The sequence below is a fragment of the Orycteropus afer genome, unplaced genomic scaffold (genome assembly GCF_000298275.1).
Source record: "Orycteropus afer afer isolate SDZICR_OR568_19922 unplaced genomic scaffold, OryAfe1.0 scaffold00123, whole genome shotgun sequence".
In the NCBI taxonomy this organism is placed as follows: Eukaryota; Metazoa; Chordata; class Mammalia; order Tubulidentata; family Orycteropodidae; genus Orycteropus; species Orycteropus afer.
Window position 1 is genome coordinate 3,937,176 of NW_006921710.1, and position 18,466 is coordinate 3,955,641.

General features: G+C 38.5%; 1 protein-coding gene across 1 annotated transcript in view; it reads left to right on the top strand.

Moving 5' to 3' along the window:
- Positions 1-18,466, top strand: part of FNBP1 (formin binding protein 1) — a 207,839-nt gene that overhangs the window by 70,356 nt on the left and 119,017 nt on the right. The window contains exon 3 of the mRNA XM_042781451.1: positions 11,741-11,856. Coding sequence (XP_042637385.1) covers positions 11,741-11,856 — 116 coding nt within the window. The remainder of the gene's footprint in view (positions 1-11,740; positions 11,857-18,466) is intronic.

The window sequence follows — 18,466 nt, forward strand, 5'->3', positions numbered from 1 at the left end:
TATCTTCTGTGTCTGTGTTAATTGGTTTCCCTTTTCTTTGTTGAAGAGCATCTGTGCAGTCCTTGTGCCTAGTCCGCCATCTTGCCGGAACTCCTACATTGTTTATATCACTGGCTTCATCCAGATGCCTCTTAAACTTCTGCTAAAGTTTTTTTTTTTTCGCTCAGAGCCCATGCAGGTATTACTATTTTGTGTTTGCTTGCTTGCTTACCTCTTACGTTTAGAATGCAATTGTTGGGAAGAACCGTGAGTGTAGAATAACCCCTTTGTACTTTTATTTTCAGAATAGTGGCAGACTTGTGGCTGGTCACAGCACACAAGCATAAGTTTGCTTTATGGCAAGTCGTAGAAATTATGAATTCAGTAAAACTTTTCATTTGGGTACTTTCTCTTTCTGATGAAAATCTGTTGCATTGATCTGACTGTCCAGCCATAGGACTGTGGTGGTGTAGCTCCTATTGCACCAATTATATTGCAAGTTCCTACTTTACTAGGTATTTTCAACCTAGGCCACATACCACTGTAATTTACAGTCCCGATTTTCAGAGATAGCAGATAAATAGGTGATTGGATAAAATTTGCATCTGCTTGTATTGTTCAAATACAAAGTGTTTATTTATGCTTCTTGTAAAAATGCTTCTTCTAATTTTGCCTTTTACATTTATCTATTCCTCTTGTGGTAAACAAATATATTTTCTCTTTTGTCGGTGGTGTAATTTTGAGTAATTTTTTTTTTTTTTTTTTTTACCATGGTTTGAACCTTTTATGTTGAAAATTTATATTTGGATATTTCTGCTATTAATATATGAAAATAAATCTTGATTTGTTCACAGAAACTAATGGAAATGTTTCTTAAAAACTTGAGAAATACAATTGCAGGTTGCATTTATATTGATGCATTTTTGTCTATAAAGTTTTATAGAACTTTTTTTGTGTCTGTATACACAGCTACTTTAGTATTCAGAACTAAATTGATTTTTGAAAACATTTTAAATGGAGGTTTTGTTGCAGTTACACTTTGGGTAAATCCATACCTTCTGATATGGAAAAGATAAGAGGAAACTAATACCAATAGTTTCATCCCAAGAGATTCTGTTTAAATAGAGCCATTTAATGTCTGTTTCTCAAAGTGCTCACGTGTTTGTTGTTGTTGTTGTTATGTGCCATCGAGTTGGACCAACTCATAGTGACCCCTCGTTGGGTTTCCTAGGTGATATCACTATGGAAGTAGATTGCCCAACCTTCCTTCCGAGGAGTAGCTGGTGGGTTTGAATCGCCAACATTCTGGTTAGCAGTCAGGTGCCTTAGGGATTACGCTACCAGAATTCCCCTCAAGTGTTTAGGAAGGTACATTTATCAAAACCTGGAGTGTCCTAAAATAACAGTCTGGATAATATAGATGAAAGTGGACTCGGTAATATGGAAAGGATCATTTCCTGCACTGAGAAAAAACCTCGCTGTGTTGAGAGATTAGTTCATGGAGAGGGGCTGGCCTTAGAATCTTTTTTCTTTGAGACTGAACCATTTACATGGAGATAGCGTAGCAACTTAGTTCCTTGCTACATTACATTGGCTTCTTCCAGGGATTTTAAATAATGATGCTTTAGTACACTTTTTAATTACAGGAACCATAGTTATTAGAAGTTGACAATATTATTTTTAATTTTTTTAACTTTGTATTGTGATTTGGGTGAAAGTTTGCAGAGCAAATTGGTTTCCATTCAATAGTCCATATACATTTTGGTTTGTGACATTGATTGCTAGAAGAATGAACGATCTGTCTTGGTGAAGTATAGCTCAGAAAACTCCTTAGAAGCAAGAATGGCCAGACTTTGTCTTTCATGCTTTGGTCATGTTGATAGAAGGGACCAGTTCCTGGAGAAGGATATTGTGCTGGGTAAAGAGCGTCAGCGAAAACAGAGAAGACCCTCAATGAGATGGATTGACACAGTGGCTGTGACAATGGACTCAAGCATAGCAATAATTGTGAGGATGTTGCAAGACTGGGCAATATTTTGCTGTGTTGAATGCAAGGTTTCTAAGATTCAAAACCGACTTGACAGCAGCTAACAACATAATCTTGGGGGATATTAAGATAAATTGACACAACATAGGAGCACTGGTAGCATAGTGCCTAAGGCACTTGACTACTAACCAGAAGAATGGTGGTTCCAACCCACCAGCCACTTCTTGGAAGGAAGGTTGGGAAATCTACTTCCGTAGTAATACCGCCTCGGAAACCCAAGGAGGGGTCGCTATGAGTCGGGTCGAGTTGGCACATAACAGCAACAGTCTGCAAAGATAATGTTCTACGTCCTACGTTGGTAAATAGCAACTGGGGTCTTAAAAGCATGTGAGCGGCCATCTGGGGTGGAACTATTGGTCTATCCCATTTGGAGCAAAGAAGAGTAATGAAAATCAAAAACACATGGAAACAATTAGTCCAACACATCATGTGAACCTCAGCTTCCATGACCCTGAGACCAGAAGGACTAGATAGTACACAGCTACTATTACCAACCATTCTGAAAGTGATCACATTAGAAGGTCCTAGATAGAGTGAGAGAAAAATATGGAACAAAACACAAAATAATTTAAAAAATAAATAAAGGACCAGGCTTACTGGTCAGGTAGAGACTGGTAGAACCACTGAGACTGTGGCCCTTGGTCGCTCTTTGGACCTGGGATTGAACTCACTCCCATAGTTCAATTTTCAGTCAAACAATAGACAGGTCTACAAGGTGAACAACTTAGTACAGTCAACCATATGAGATCAGAAGGGAAGTATTTGCTCAAGGACAAAGTTCAGAAAGCAGGAAGGGTTAGGAGAGGAGGAATGGAAACAAGAAATACAGGGTGGAAGTGGGAGGAGTGATGTTATGTTGGGGGGATTGCAATCAATGAGATGAAGCAAAATGTGTGTGAACTGTTGAGTGGAAAACTGATTTGCTCTATAAACTCCCACCCAAATCACAAATTTTTTTTTTTTTTTAAGTATATACTTTGGAGATAAACTTCCTTGTAGATGATAAGAATTCTAACCCAAAAAACCAACCATTACCCTTGAGTCAATTTTGACTCATAGAGACCCTGTAGGATAGAGTAGAACTCCCTCATAGGGTTTCCAAGGCTGTGATCTTTATGAAAGCAGACTGCCACTTCTTTCTCCCATGGAGTGGCTAGTGGGTTTGAACTGACAACCTTTCAGCTAGCAGCCAAGTGCTTAACCACTGCACCACCAGGGCTCCTTGACTTGGGTTCTACTAATTCTCAAAAGAAATGCCTTTCTAATGTAGTTCCTGTATCAGCTTTTGTGCATAACTTTACAAAAAAAAAAAATTGGATTTCAGAAAAACTTCCCAAATAACCAAGAATATCATTATATACTGACTTAGAGATGCTGACCTTAATTGACGGATAGGTTCATATTACAGATAAGCGAAGGCAAAATTTGTTTTTATTGAACATGATTCTGTAGGAACACTTGAAGATACCATGACCTAAACAAATGCCATTTGTTTGTACTTATTCTGTTTTAATCTTCTAAGTATAAAGAACTTAATTTAATCACAGCATTGCACATAACACCAAATCTGAAAATAATTGTAAAATACAACAATTGTACATTAATTCAGCTGTACTCTCCTCATTTGTCTTTTCAGCCTACTCAGCTTTTCCTAGCTGATAGCTCTTGGCATGAATCTTCAGCTGGTTTGAATTCAAGGAGCAATATGAGATCAAGAGAAAGCATTGGGAAAGTTCCCAAAAGGGACCCATCAGGTTGTAACCAGTGACTTGCAAACATCCATTTGCAGTCCTCTGGACAATTTTAGAGTTAGTATAGAGTATGCATTTATAAATTAAACATTGTCTTCCATTAGGTCATATATTACCTGACTTCTTTAACCTTTGGAAATAAGCAGGGTTTTTTTTAAGTAGAAATTTTAGAATATCTATCATATGGCAGTGGCTCTCAAAATTGTAGTCCCCAGATCTTTGGAGGGAGCTCTGGTAGCATAGTGCCTAAGGCATTTGACTGCTAACCAGAAGGCTGGCGGTTCAAACCCATCAGCCACGCCTCAGAAGGAAGGTTGGGCAATCTACTTCTGTAGTGATACTGCCTCGGAAACCCAAGGAGGGGTGGCTATGAGTTGGGGCTGACTTGATAGCTCATAACAACAACAACAGACCTTTGGAGGTTCCTGCAACTGTTTGGGGGGGGAGTCTGTAAGATCAAAATTATTTTCATAATGATCCAAGGCATTTTCTTTTTCACTGTGTTGATATTTGCATGATGGTACAAAAGCAATGGTAGGTGAAACTGTTGGTGTTGAATCAAGGCAAGCTCCAAACAAAGTACTAGTAGTTATTATATTCTTCACCATCACTCACTAGCTGCCAAAATAAATAAATAAATAAAAAGCTACAAACAACCCTCAGTTTTATTTTAAAATGTCCTACATGAAGCAGTGAAGATCATGAATATTATTAAATCTTGACCCTTGAAAATATATATTTTAATAGTGTGTGTGATAAAGTGGGAGATGTCCGTTAAGCACTTTAATATATACCAGAACACTTGTGTGATTCTTTGAATTGTGAACTGAACTAGATGCTTTTTCAAGATATGTCATTTTTACTTCAAAGGGTGACTGACAAACTGCTAGATATTTGCAAACACTTTCTTGAAATGAATGAAGTGAACCTGTTACTTCAAGAAAATAGCTGACGCTGTTTATTACCAAGGATACCATTTTAGGTTTTAAGTGAAAATTAGAATTTTGAAAAAAAGTTCACCACTGTGAACTTGACCTTTTCCAAATATTTAAAGACTTTTCTGATGAGCTACCCAGTGATAGTAACAAATGTAATTTTTGATACTTTATAATGAATGTGTCAACATTTAGAAGATATGCATAAATCAGTGAAATAATATTTTCTAAATGAGCAGTTCAAGATGTTCCAGAATCACACATGAGTGAAAAATCCAAAGCATAAAGTGGACTAACAGATTTTAATATAACCGGGTACAAAAAGTTCATTGCTGTGGTTTCAGATTTCATATTGCAACAGGCTTTAAGAAACTGTTTTGTCAAGTTCTGGTGTGGTATCAAAGAGTATCCAGAGTTAACTGAAAATGCTATTGAGATACTCTTCCCTTTTCTAACTTACCTGTGTGAAGTTCTATTTCTTTCATATGCTTTAACTAAAGTAATGAATTGCAAAAGCTTGTGCAAAGAAGCTTCTGTTAGAATCTAGCTGTCTTCATTTAAGCCAGACATTAGAGAGATTCGCAAAAATGTAAAATATTGCCACTTTCCTCGCTATTTTTTTTTTGAAAATAAAGTTTTTTAAAATAAAAAAATGTGACATAAATTAACATGTACTAGATTTGTTTTTGTCTTTTTAAATGAATTAATAAATATTTTAAAAATTTCTCAGTTTTAATTTCTGAGAGAGTAAATATTGATAGATATAACCTAAACAGCTCTTTAGGGGTCTTCAGTAATTTTGAAGACTGCAAAATGGTCTTGAGAATTGCTGTCATGTGGCATCAAAAAGGAAGGAATGCATTGGCAACATCCCCAAAGTAGCAAAGGCTATTTTTTTTTTTAAGTACCATTTATAATATTTGCTCACAAAGGAGTCTTTTTAAGATTAGGAATTTTTTTCCATTAAGTTTTCCACATTTTAGTCAAGAATGTAAGTGGGCTGATTAGTTTTTCATCTGTTTTGAATTTTCTTTTCCCCACTGTCAGAAAACTCCATGCCGAAGTGATTCATGTGATAGCAGCAGCAGCAGCAGTGGAGTGTGGCATCATCAGAGATGTCTTAATATTACATGGAAAGAATTATGCTATCTTCACAAACACACAACCAGATACTCATTTATTTGTTACTGAGGAAGAGTTTTATTGTTAAGATCTTCTATCTTAATTAGACCGTGTTGTTTGATTAAGTGCTTTATCATAGCTTACAGAAGTTCTTGAATACAGATAACTTTATTGAAAACATATTGTTGGTTTGAGGCCATTTTTTTGAACATTTTATTGTGGTTTGGGTGAAAGTTTGCAGAGCAAATCAGTTTCCCATTCAACACTGAGTACACATTTTGTTTTGTAACACTAGTTGCAGTGCGCTCAGTGTAACAGTACTCTTCTCACTTCCTCCCTGGGTTCCCTGTCCTTCTTTCCTGCCCCTTCCTGCCTCTGAGCTTTTGTTTGGGGCAGATGCTGCCCTTTTGGTTTTGTGTGGTTGATTGTTCTGAGGAGTGTGGCCCTCACTGGATGTTATTGTTCACACTGTAGGCCTGTCTGTTGTTTGGCTGAAAGGTGATCCCAGGGGTGGATTCAGTTACGGTTTGAAGGGTGTCTAAAGGCCTTGGTGTCGGGGGTTCAACCAGTCTTTATCAGACCAGGAACTCTGGTCTTTTTTATGATTTTGAATTTTTTTAATATATTTTCTACCACTCTGTCCATGACCTTCTATTGTGATCCTGATCACAGTGGTCAGTAATGGTAACTGGGTACCATCCAGTTCTTCTGGTCTCAGGGTCATGGAGGCTGGGGTTCATGTGGTCCATTAGTTCTCTGAACTAATTGTTTCTTTGTGTCTTTGATTTTCTTCACCCTTCTTTGCTCCTAATGAGGAGAAACCATTTGTTGTACTTTGGGTGACCACTCATAAGCTTTTAAGACCCCAGTTGCTACTCATCTAAGTAGGATGTAAAACATTGTTTTTGTGGACTAAGCAAAACCAAACCCACTGCCATCTAGTCAATTCTAACTTAAAATGCCCTTGTAGGACAGAGTAGAACTGTCCTATAGAGTTTCCAAAGCTGTAAATCTTTACAGAAGCATGCTGCCTCATCTTTATCCCATGTTGTAGCAGATGAGTTCAAACTGCTGACCTTTTGGTTAGCAGTGCATTGCTTTAAGCACTGAGCAACCAGAGCTCTTCTTTGTGGACTGTTACTCCAGTTGACATAGATGTTCCCCAAGGGAGACCAGTAATTTTTAAGGTGGATGCAATTCAAATGTAGATTTTTAAAATAGGGTTTTGATATCAAAAGCTGTTGCTTTGTATTTTATGTTGTTGTTAGCTGTGTCAAGTTGGCCTCCAGCTCATGGTGACCCTGTGCACAATGGGATGGGACTGTTGTGGTCCATAGGATTTTCACTGGATGATTTTCAGATGTACATCGCCAGGCCTTTTCTTCCTAGTCCATCTTAGTCTGGAAGCTCTACTGAAACCCGTTCAGCATCACAGCAGTATGCAAGCCTCCATTGACATATGGCTGGGGATTGCACATGAACGTCATTGACTGGGACTCAGGCCTAGTTCTCCTGCATGGAAGGTGGGGATTTTAGATCTGAACCACCACTGCCGTGTTATATTGTATACGTAAGGACTAAAAAGAAATGCAAACAAATATGTTAGAGAAAAATACTTAGGCAAATTGTTAACAGAACAAGAGTCAAATTTTAAGAGCGTATGTATACGCTTTTTTTAAAAAAAAAATTTATTGTGATTTAGGTGAACGTTTACAGAGCAAATTCATATTCCATACAGCAGTTAATACACATTTTGTTTTGTGACATTGACTGCAATTCCCCACAATATAACAGCTCTCTTTCACTTACTCCCTGTAGTTACCTCTTCCCTGGGTCCTTCTTTCCTATGCATTCTTGCCCCCTGAGCTATCTTCCTGTGCAAATACTGCCTTTCTGTTCTCCCACGATTGATCGGTCCAAGGAGTGTATCTACCTGATGTAAATGTTCACCCATGTGCCTGTCTGTTGTTTGGCTAGAAGCCAAAGGAAAGAGTTCAATTACAGACCTGAAGGGTAACTAGGAGCCATAGTCTTAGGGGTCTTATCAGACCAGCAAACCTGGCCTTTGTCTTTCTTTCTTTAATGATTTTGAGTTTTGTTCCACATTGTTCTCCCCTCTACCCACAGTCTCCTGCATGGATCCCCCTCTGAGTGGTTGACAGTGGTAGCTGGGGCATGTGTATACTCAGCAAGTTTTCATCCATGTCTGCTTTCACCTGGAAATGAGTTCCCTTGTTCATTTGGGGATGATGGAAATTTATGCAGAGAGAGGGTTCTCAAATGGAGGGAGGGGTGTGGAAAGGAGTTGTTAAATATATACGATTGCTGTGAAAGTAGATCAACAAAGGGTTAATGGTTAGCAGAGAGGTTTAGAGAAGCCTTGCTCTAAATAGGTAAGAATGATTTGTAGTCATTACATTATTATTTTTTTTTTTCTCTCAGATAGTTTAAGAGACACCCAGTTTTGTTTAGAGGTCATTGGTGGTTCGGTTGTAGAATTCTTGTCTTCCATGAAGGAGAGCTGGGTTCGATTCCCAGTCAGTGCACTCATGCTCAGTCATTCACCACCCATCTGTTCACTGTGATGCTGAACAGGTTTCAGTGGAGCTTGCAGACTAGGAAGAAAGGCCTGGCAATCTACTTCTGAAAATCAGCCAATGAAAACCTCAGGATCATAGGCAGCACTCTGGGGATGGTGCAGGAGTGGGTAGCATCTCGTTCTGTTTTGTATGAGGTCGCCATGAGTTAGGGGCCAGCTCCACAGCAGCTAACAATAACAACAGTCTTGTTTACACTATTAATTTGCTTGACATCTCTTCTTTATAGGTAGCATGAAGAGCCTTCCTGACTAGTATTTCTTGAAATGGAATCAAGAAGTTTATGTTATTGAAGGACCAAGAATCAATGAGAACTTTAAATTTTTGTCCTTTATTTTTATAGTGCTTAAAATTATTAGTCATAAAGGCAAACATTCTACAGTAATCCCATTAAAAAACATTCTAGTAAAATAACTCCTTAATTTCTTAAATTGATGTTTCTCAAATTGGATTCTGTGGCTATGGTGGGGGGAGGGGTTGAGAAAATTAATGTTCTTCAGAACAGAGCATCTCAAGTTTAAGAAACAGTGTTTTTGACTTTACCACCTGCCTAACGCCACTCAAATTTGGTTTGTATGGAAAATTTTCTCCTTTTACTGTTTGTGCTGCTTAGAATGGAAAATAGAATCAAAGTGCAAGGACAGACTGAAAACTGAAGATGCTGGGTATAAAAAAACAAGCTGGAGGATGACTTTGAATGTGTACTGTTCAACTGCACATGCCTGTGATGAGATTAAATTGTAATTTTGTGTTTTTATATTTGATATGGCACTTCCTCATTTTACATGACCCCCTGGGAAGAGATTATATCTGCATTTGAAAGGCAAATGGCTAAAACTTTGAGATGATTGGTGGCTTATCTCTGTAAAGTGCCACGCTGGGGCTGGAGTCCTGTCTGATCTTTGGACTCATCCCCTATTACTATTATTTCTCAGGAGGTAATATACTATCCACCCTTCCCTCGCTTGAAATTCTCTTCCCTGCAGTGCTCTGCTAAAGCTCTCCCTGGGCTCACTTTCTCAGTCTTGTCTATGTCCTTCTTCTTGGGTCAGGCCCTCTTTACTAGCTCTGTGCAGAGTTGCAATAGGCTTTCACATTCTCATCCCTGATAACTTCGCTTCCACTAGTTCATTTCTCTCCTGCTTTAGGCCTGCCTCCTTGAGTTCTGAATAGTCCTTTGTTCCCAGCTTACTTCTGGATATGTCCAACACGTCAAAACTATTTAATTTTCACCCTAAATGGGTGTTCCTCTTTTCTGGACCATCCATCTAGTTACAGAAGGCAGAACCTAGGAGGATCCTAGAATTCCCTCTAGAACTCCTCTCCCCCATATCTAGTCAATCACCAAGTGGTTCTCTCTGTTAAGTCTCTACAAAATGCTGCCCTTCAGCGCCTATTTTCTCTCATCTAGACTTGAAAGAGTCTCCTGATTCTTCCATCTCCTACACCTGTGGTCATGCCTATACATGTCCTTCAGTGGCTCACATGTGCCTGTCAGTCTAAGCTCTTTAGATGGGCCTTTGAGGCCTTGGGTAACCTGTCCCTTGACTGTCTCTAGTCTCATCACTCACCACCACCCATCACCTTGCACCTTGGCCTCACTGCCACCTTGTACTTCAGCAGGACAGATCCACATGATTCCTGGACATCTCCATGTCTTTCCAGTCCCTGTTTCTGGAATATTTGCCTCTCATTCATCAAGACAAGGAAATTAAGGCAGTCTGCAGGTTCCTGTTCATTTTGATTCCCCCGTTCCAAGCACTATTCTTGGCACATAAGTGCCGGAATTTGATTAAATAAAGGCCTTGTAAGTTATTTTACCCATTTGTTTGAGGAAAGCAGATTTTTTTTTTTTTTTTTGCACTGGTAATCTGTATTTTTAATTATGCAAATTTAAAAATGCTAATGGAGGAGGGAAGAAGAAAGAAATGATAAACAGAATACAAAGTAAGATGGCAGAGTAAGTCCCATGGTCATGAGGACTGTGACAAAAAACAAATGCTCTCATTGGATATCTGAAAAATCTTCTAGTTCCTGATAATTATGACACACCTGAAACAGAATGATGCAGAACAGTAGGAAATAAAGGGAATACACTTACCATATGATCCAACAGTTCTGCTCCTAAATTATCTACCCACGAGATCTAAAAACGTATGTCCACACAAAGATCTGTACATCAGTGTTCTTATTATATTATCCATAATAGGCAAAAATGAAACAACCCCAGCTTCCTTTGATGGATAAGTGGATAAACAAATCATGGTACGTGCATGCAGTGGCATACCACTCAGCAATAAAAAAAAAGAATGAATTACTAATGCAACAACATAGATGAATTTCAAAACCATTAAGTTGAGCAAAAGAATCCGGACTCAAACGAATAGTGATAGAAAGTAAATCAGTGATTGCCTCTGGTGGGGGTTGGGGAGTTGGCTTGGTTGAGGCACAAGGAGTTTTTTGGGGTGATAGAAATGTTCTGTATTTTGATTGTTGTGATGATTATTTGGTTACATTGATTTGCCAAAACTTATTGAAATGTAGTCAGTGAGTGTGTTTTACTGGATATAAATTATACCTTGATAAATTAAAAAATGGGAAAAGGCATGCAAAAAGAATAAGTTGTTAGAATGTACAGTATGGAAAATATTGAGGGTTTTTTTCATGGCCTGATAGATGGTCAATATCCCTGAAAGTTTCACATACAGTTGAAAAGTAGGTGCATCTTTTGTTATCAGGGTAAAAGTTTTGAACACATGCATAAAATCTACCTGATTATGTTGTTTAGTTCTTCTGTGTCCTTTTATTATTATTACTATTATTATGATGATGATATATCTCAAACTAAGAGAAGTACATTAAAGTTGAAGAAAACAATTTTTTTTAACCCCTTTTACCCTTCTGCTTCCTTGCCTTGAGTTTCAATCGGCTGTTTTGAATGATCACCCAGAGGTTAATAGTTAAGGTACTAAGAGTGTGAGTTTTTTCTCCTGTGTGTGTTTCATCTGTCAGTTTTTGGTATTTGGGAAAGACATTTTCCTTTGCACTAGGACATTAATTATATTTAAAAAAATCATGTTTCTAGTAAGCATATAGAACATGAACTAATGGGTTCAGTACTCCAGGCAATTTTCAAACCTAATTTGGTAATGTTGATTTAAAACTGCTCAACAAAAAAACACCCAAGTACAATCATGGAAAATATTAGTACTACTTTCTACGTAGAAATATATTGTTGAGAGAATTGTTCATTGAAGTCACTTTAATCATACAGAAAGACTATACACTCTCTCTTTATCTTTTTAACAGGATCAGTTTGACAACCTAGAAAAACACACACAGTGGGGAATTGATATTCTTGAGAAATACATCAAATTTGTAAAGGAAAGGACAGAGATTGAACTCAGCTATGCAAAGCAACTCAGGTAAGATGCTCTATTGAAAAAGATTATTTGTCTGTTAATTGCATATGGATGTAAGGGTAACTAATAGTCTCATTTTATGGTATGAATATATAATCCTTCAAATTTTCGTTGTTTCTCTTTTATGTAGAATACTGTTTCAATAAAATAATTATTTTTAATATAGAAAATTAATTTTCATAAAACAGTAAAAGTAAAATGTATTTGTTAAATTTTAGAGCAGCTTATTTTTTCAGTAAACTTCTTAGTGAAACATATACAGAGATCACAAGAGTACAACTCCATAAATTTTCAGAGTGAACATACCCATGTAACTAGCATTCAGGCCAAGAAAGAGTGAATTACCAGCCTCATTGGCCCCCTTGACTCCTGCAGTTATTGTCTTCCTCCCTCCAAGGTTAACCACACTCCTCACTTCTAACAGGAAGGCTTCTTTGTTCTGCATTCTGTGTGAGATTCATCCATGTTGTTGCATGTGGTAGTAGTCTGTTTATTGTCATTGCTATTCAGTATTTTGATGTATGAAATGCCAGTTGATCCATTCTGCTGTCATTGGGCAGAATAGATTAGTGTGGCCTGTCTTGAACTTGGGAGCTCTGGTAGCCTAGTGGCTAAGGCACTTGACTGCTAACCAGAAGGCTGGCGGTTCAAACCCACTAGCCACTCCTTGGAAGGAAGGTTGGGCAATCTACTTCCATAGTGATACTGCCTCGGAAACCCAAGGAGGGGTTCCTATGAGTTGGGTCTGACTCGACGGCACATAACAACAACAACAACATTCTTGAACTTTATATGAATATAATTCCATAGTGTGTATTCTTTTGTGTCTAGCTTCTGCTTTTTTTAAAACTTTTTATTTATTTTATTCTTCTTGTTGAGAATATACACAGTAAACCATTACTATTTCAACAGTTTCTGCGCCTACAATTCAGTGGCATTGAGTACATTCTCTGAGTCATGCAGCCATTCTCCCCCTCCTTTTCTGAGTTGTTTCTCCCTATTAACATACACTCACTGCCCCCTAAGATTCCTATCTGATCTTTTGAGTTGCTGTTGTCACTTTGATCCCACCTAGATCGTTCTTAAAAGAGCATAATACTCAAGGCCGACATTTCTTACTAATTAAGCTAAACTATTGTTTGGTTTTAAGGTGACTTAAGGTGGTATTTTGGGTTTAAGGTTTAAAGATTACTTCATAGCAATAGTTTCAGGGATTCATCCAGCCTCTTGGCTCCAGAAAGTCTAGAGTCCCTGAGAATTTGAAATTCTGTTCTGCATTTCTTGGATCAGGATTCTTCTGTAGGATCGTTGATCAAAATGTTTGGTAACGGTAGCCACTGGGCACCGTCTGGTTCTTCTGGTCTCATGGCAAAGGAGGCAGTTGTTCATGGAAGCAATCAGTCATACATTGCATCTCCTCCTTTTGTTATGAAATCTTCCTCTACCTTTGATGTTCCAGGCACAGAGAGACTAATTGTTGTGCTTTGGATGTGTCTGGCTTCTTTTGTTCTGTATTATGTTTGTGAGATTCATCCATGTTGTTGCATGTGGTGGTAGTTTGTTTATTTTCATTGCTGTTCAGTATTTTGATGTATGAATACGCCAGTTTATTCATTTTGCTCTCACTGGGCAATTGGTTGTTACCAGTGGGGCGAGGGATATCATTGCTGATGTCAGATAGACCTTGGCTGAAAGCAAAGAATACCAGAAAGATGCTTACTTGTGTTTCATTGACTATGCAAAGGCATTCAACTGTGTGAATCCTAACAAATTATGGATAACATTGCAAAGAATGGGAATTCCAGAAAACTTAATTGTGATTATGAGGAACCTGTACGTAGACTAAGAGGCTGTTGTTCAAACAGAACAAGGGGATACTGCGTGGTTTAAAATCAGGAAGGATGTGCGTCAGGGTTGTATCCTTTCACCATATTTATTCAGTCTGTGTGCTGAGCAAATAATCTGAGAAGCTGGACCGTATGAAGAAGAACACAGCATCAGGATTGGAGGAAGACTCATTAACAACCTGCAATATGCAGATGATACAACATTGCTTGCTGAAAATGAAGATGACTTAAAGCACTTACTAATAAACATAAAAAATGACAGTCTTCAGTATGGATTACACCTCAACATAAACAAAACAAAAATCCTCACACCTGGACCAATAAACAACATCACAGTAAGTGAAGAAAAGATTGAAGTTGTCAGGGATTTAATTTTACTTGGATCTACAATCAATGCCTTTGGAAGCAGCAGTCAAAAAAATCAGACTTTATATTGAACTGAGATAATCTACTGCAAAAGACCTCTTTAAAGTGATAAGAAGCAAAGATGTCACTCTGAAGACTAAGTTGAGCCTAACCCAAGCCATGGTATTTTCATTCACCTCATATACATGTGAAAGCTGGACGATGAATAAGGAAGACTGCAGAAGAGTTGATGCCTCTAAATTGTGGTGTTGGTGAAGAATACTGAAAATACCATGGACTGCCAGAAGAATGAACAAATTTGTCCTGGAAGAAGTGCAGCCAGAATGCTCCTTAGAGGTGAGAATGGCTAGACTTCATCTCATCTCCTTTGGTCACATGGTCAGAAGGGACTACTCCCTGGAGAAGGATACCATGCTTGGTAAAGTAGAGCATCAGTGAGAACGTGGAAGACCCTCAACAAGATGGATTGACAACAGTGGCTGCAATGATGGACTCAATATAGCAGGGATTGTGGGGATGGCGTACGACCGGGCAGTGTTTTGTTCTGTTGTACATAGGGTTGCTATGAGTGGAGTCAATCCAGTGGCACCTAACAACGACAACAACAGTTTGAAGATATAATGAATAGTGCTTCTGCAAACATTCTTATACAAGGCTTTGGTGCATATCTGTGCACATTTCTAAATGTATATCTAGGAGTGGAATTCGTGTGTCATAGGCTGTGTGACCCTAAGCCTACTTCAGTAGATAGAGTCAGTTTACCTTTAGTAGTTATGGGCAGTTTTCCAAAGTGTTTATTTTCACCAGCAGTATGTGAGAAATGCTGCGAAACAGCATTGGAAAAATATTTTGGATCGTTTAAATCTTTAATGATGACTTTTATTCAAAAAATTTGTGTTTTTATATAAAATGTTTAAAAGTTGTTGGTAGAACTAAGATTGAGTTTGAAGTGACATGTAAACTATTTTTTATTATATAGTTGAGCTAGTTTGTGCGTATTGTTTCAAGGCTTGCTAAAAATCTAGAGCTTTTTGGTTTAGAAATATTCTGTTTTATCTGAAGAACATTTGGCTTTAGGGATGTTACCATGTCATTGAAAGAATGTAGGTTCTTAAGGATTTTGCTTTGTTTTTAAGAATAAGTACCTAAATGGAAATAAGTACATATGGGATAATTTTATGAATGACAGATCATCTTTCCATTGAGGGAATAAAATGTCAAAATTATTGCCTAAGGAAAAAAAAATGTGGCCTCAAGATCCATTTCTAGTGCCCTGGGTAGATGTCAGCCTCAGTCACACTTTAAAGCTTTTAGCAGTGAAACAAAGAACAGAGGATGGGCTGCTTTGTATTGATTATCCATGTATTGCTGTGTTAGTCAAAATGTTTTTCATGTACAAACAAGTTGTATAACAGCTTTAGTCAAAATAATATGAACTGTTTGTGTTGGTCCTACATCTTGTGTGGATTGGTTTATTTTTGTTGTTTTCCTTCCTTGTCTGTTAACATAAACTCCTCTTTTCTGGTGCCTTAGTCCATTATCTTGTTTTGCTCCTAAAGGTTTGTCATTAGATCTTACTAAATCAGTTCTTAACAAGCTTCTGCATCAGTTCTGTTATGAAGGGAAAGTGCTTTCTTAGTTCCTCGTCTGGAATGCACCCACTCCTTGTCCTTTCTTCTTACCCTCGTTGAGGGAACTGAAGCGTTAGGTAATATGATAAGAGGTTATTAGAAAAGACGCCAAGCTCCAATATCAGTGTAGGATAAGAGCCTCCATTGACCACTTTTGTTGTTGTTGTGTGCCACTGAGTCAATTATGACTCATAGCGACCCTTTAGGACAGAGTACAACCACCCCGTAGGGGTTTTGTCGGCTGTGATCTTTACATGAGCAGATTGCTAGGTCTTTTCTCCTGTGTAGCTGCAAAGTGTGTTTGAACAGCCAACCTTCTGGTTAGCAGCTGAGCTGTTAACCATTGTACTACCATGGCTCCTTTGACCATTTTACCCGGTTGTAAGTCATGTTTCACAACTTGAAATATGTTGTTGTTTGCCATCGAGTCGGACCCTACTCATAGTGACCCCTTTGGTTTGAACCGCTAGCCTTCTGGTTAACAGTCAAATGCCTTAGGCACTAGGCTACCAGAGCTCCTATACTTGCAATATAGTATTACTGATATGACAATCATCTCTTGGAAACTACTTTTCCTGAGATTTAAATATTAACATTTGTTTCGTCACATCTCTGAGAAACATCTAACTTTATATTTGTTGGGATTTCTCCTTTCTCTCTTGTGTCATCCATTCTTCATTATCTGTGCACATTTTTTTCCCCCAGGTTGGGAAAATCGATTTATTACACATGATATTGGAGAAATATTATTTCATATTTTCCTTTTTTTAAAATATTTATTGTGATTTGGGTGAAAGTTTACAGAGCAAATTCATTTTCCATACAGCAGTTCATATACACTGTTTCATGACATTGACTGTAATTTCCCACAATGCAACAGCTCTCCTCCCACTTCTTCCCCATAGTTACCTCTTCCTTGTGTCCTTCCCTCCCATGCACTCCTGCTCCCTGAGCTATGTTCCTGTGCATATACAGCCCTTCTATATTCAGACCCCTCTCCTGACTCCAGATACAGATTACTCTATCTCCACATGGATGTCTAAAAACATCTGAAATGTAGCATGTTAGAAAAGGAACTGATTTCCCCACTTAAAATCTGCATTGCCACAGCCCTGCCTACCCTTACTCACCAGAGGGTATTTGCATGCTTCCTTATTTAGGCCAAGCCCTAAATTCACCTTTGGCTGGCCTCTTTCTCATACTTCCCCCTCTAAGCCATCAGGAAATCTTGGCAGCTCTACCTTTAAGAGAATCCTATGTCCACCTACTTCTTATCACTTCTGCTGGTCCAAGTAACCATCATCTCTTGCCTGGGTCATTTAAAGGGTCTTCTAATTGGTTTCCCTTTCCCTACTCTCTCTCCTCTTGTCTCTTTTCCACAAAGCAGCCAGATCACAATTCTCCTCTGTTCAAAACAGCAACTCTGCATTTCACTCAGAGCAAAAGCCAGAATCCTCACAGTGAATGTCCTACAAAGCCCTACACGATCTGGTCCCCCACTACTTCTTGGACATCTCTTTCATTTCTCTCCCCACTCTCTGCTCCAATAATATAGACCTCTTGTTATTTCTTACATGTAACAGGCATGCTTCCATCCCAGGGCGCTGGCCCTTCCATATCTGTATATCACCCATGTGCTCTTCCCTGGATCCGCATGGCTGTGTCACCTCTAAGTCTTTGTGTAAATATCACCTGCACAATGAGGTGACCCCACCCCCTTACCCTGCTGTATAGTTTTCAGTTTTGGTTTTTCCATAGCACTTAACAACTTTCTAACAGTCTCTATACTGTTCTTGTATTTTGTATCATTCTTCATTGCCTCCCACTTTGTCCCTGATGGAATGTAAAACCCTGAAGAGCAGAGCTCTTTGCGTTTTTCTTCACTAATGTATCCCATTAGTATTGAACAGTGCCTGGCACATAGTAGGTGCTCTATGAATATTTGTAGAAAGGATAAATTAAAGGATACAGATTGGCATTGCTTCAAGGGGAGTTATATGTTTGCAGGCAACTGTGAGAGCTGATGAGACTTTAACAGTAAACAGTGGAACAAAGTACCAACAGAGTTCTAATCACTGGAGATGCTCTAATGAACAAAACACAGGAAGTACCCAAGCCTGGGGAGTTTGCCTTCTCACTGAAAAACAGACTGAATACAAAAATAAATAATCCAAGCGTTTCAAGATGGTACTTACCACCCCACATGACTCAGCTGGGCTGATCAGGGAAAAGCCCTTCCTTAAGAACTGAAAGACAAGAAGAAACTAGGCATACAAAGCTCTGGGGGGAGTTCTTCCAGACTGAGGAATCAGCAGGTACAAAGATCCTGAGGTGAGAACATGTTCAAGGAATGCAGTGATCAGTGTGGAAGGAGTATATTCACAAGTGCTTGCTTGAATTATCAATATGATGTTGAAAATTCAACAAGACCTATTGGGGGAGAGACCCCTATCATTCAATAATTTTCAGTTTCTCTATATTAAAGGCGGAAATGCAAACATTTTTTATTTTTTTTATTGTGATTTGGGTGAAGATTTACAGAGCAAATTCACTTTCCATCCGCAGTTCACAGACACTTTGTCTCATGACAGTGACCACAGTTTACCACAATGCAACAGCTCCCCTCCCTCTTCCTCCCCGTAGTTACCTCTCCCTTGTGTCCATCCCTCCATGAACTCCTGCCCCCTGAGCTGTCTCCCTGTGCATAAGCAGCCCTTCTTTCTCCCATGATTGTTCTCTCCAAGGAGTGTATCTACCTGAGGTAAATGT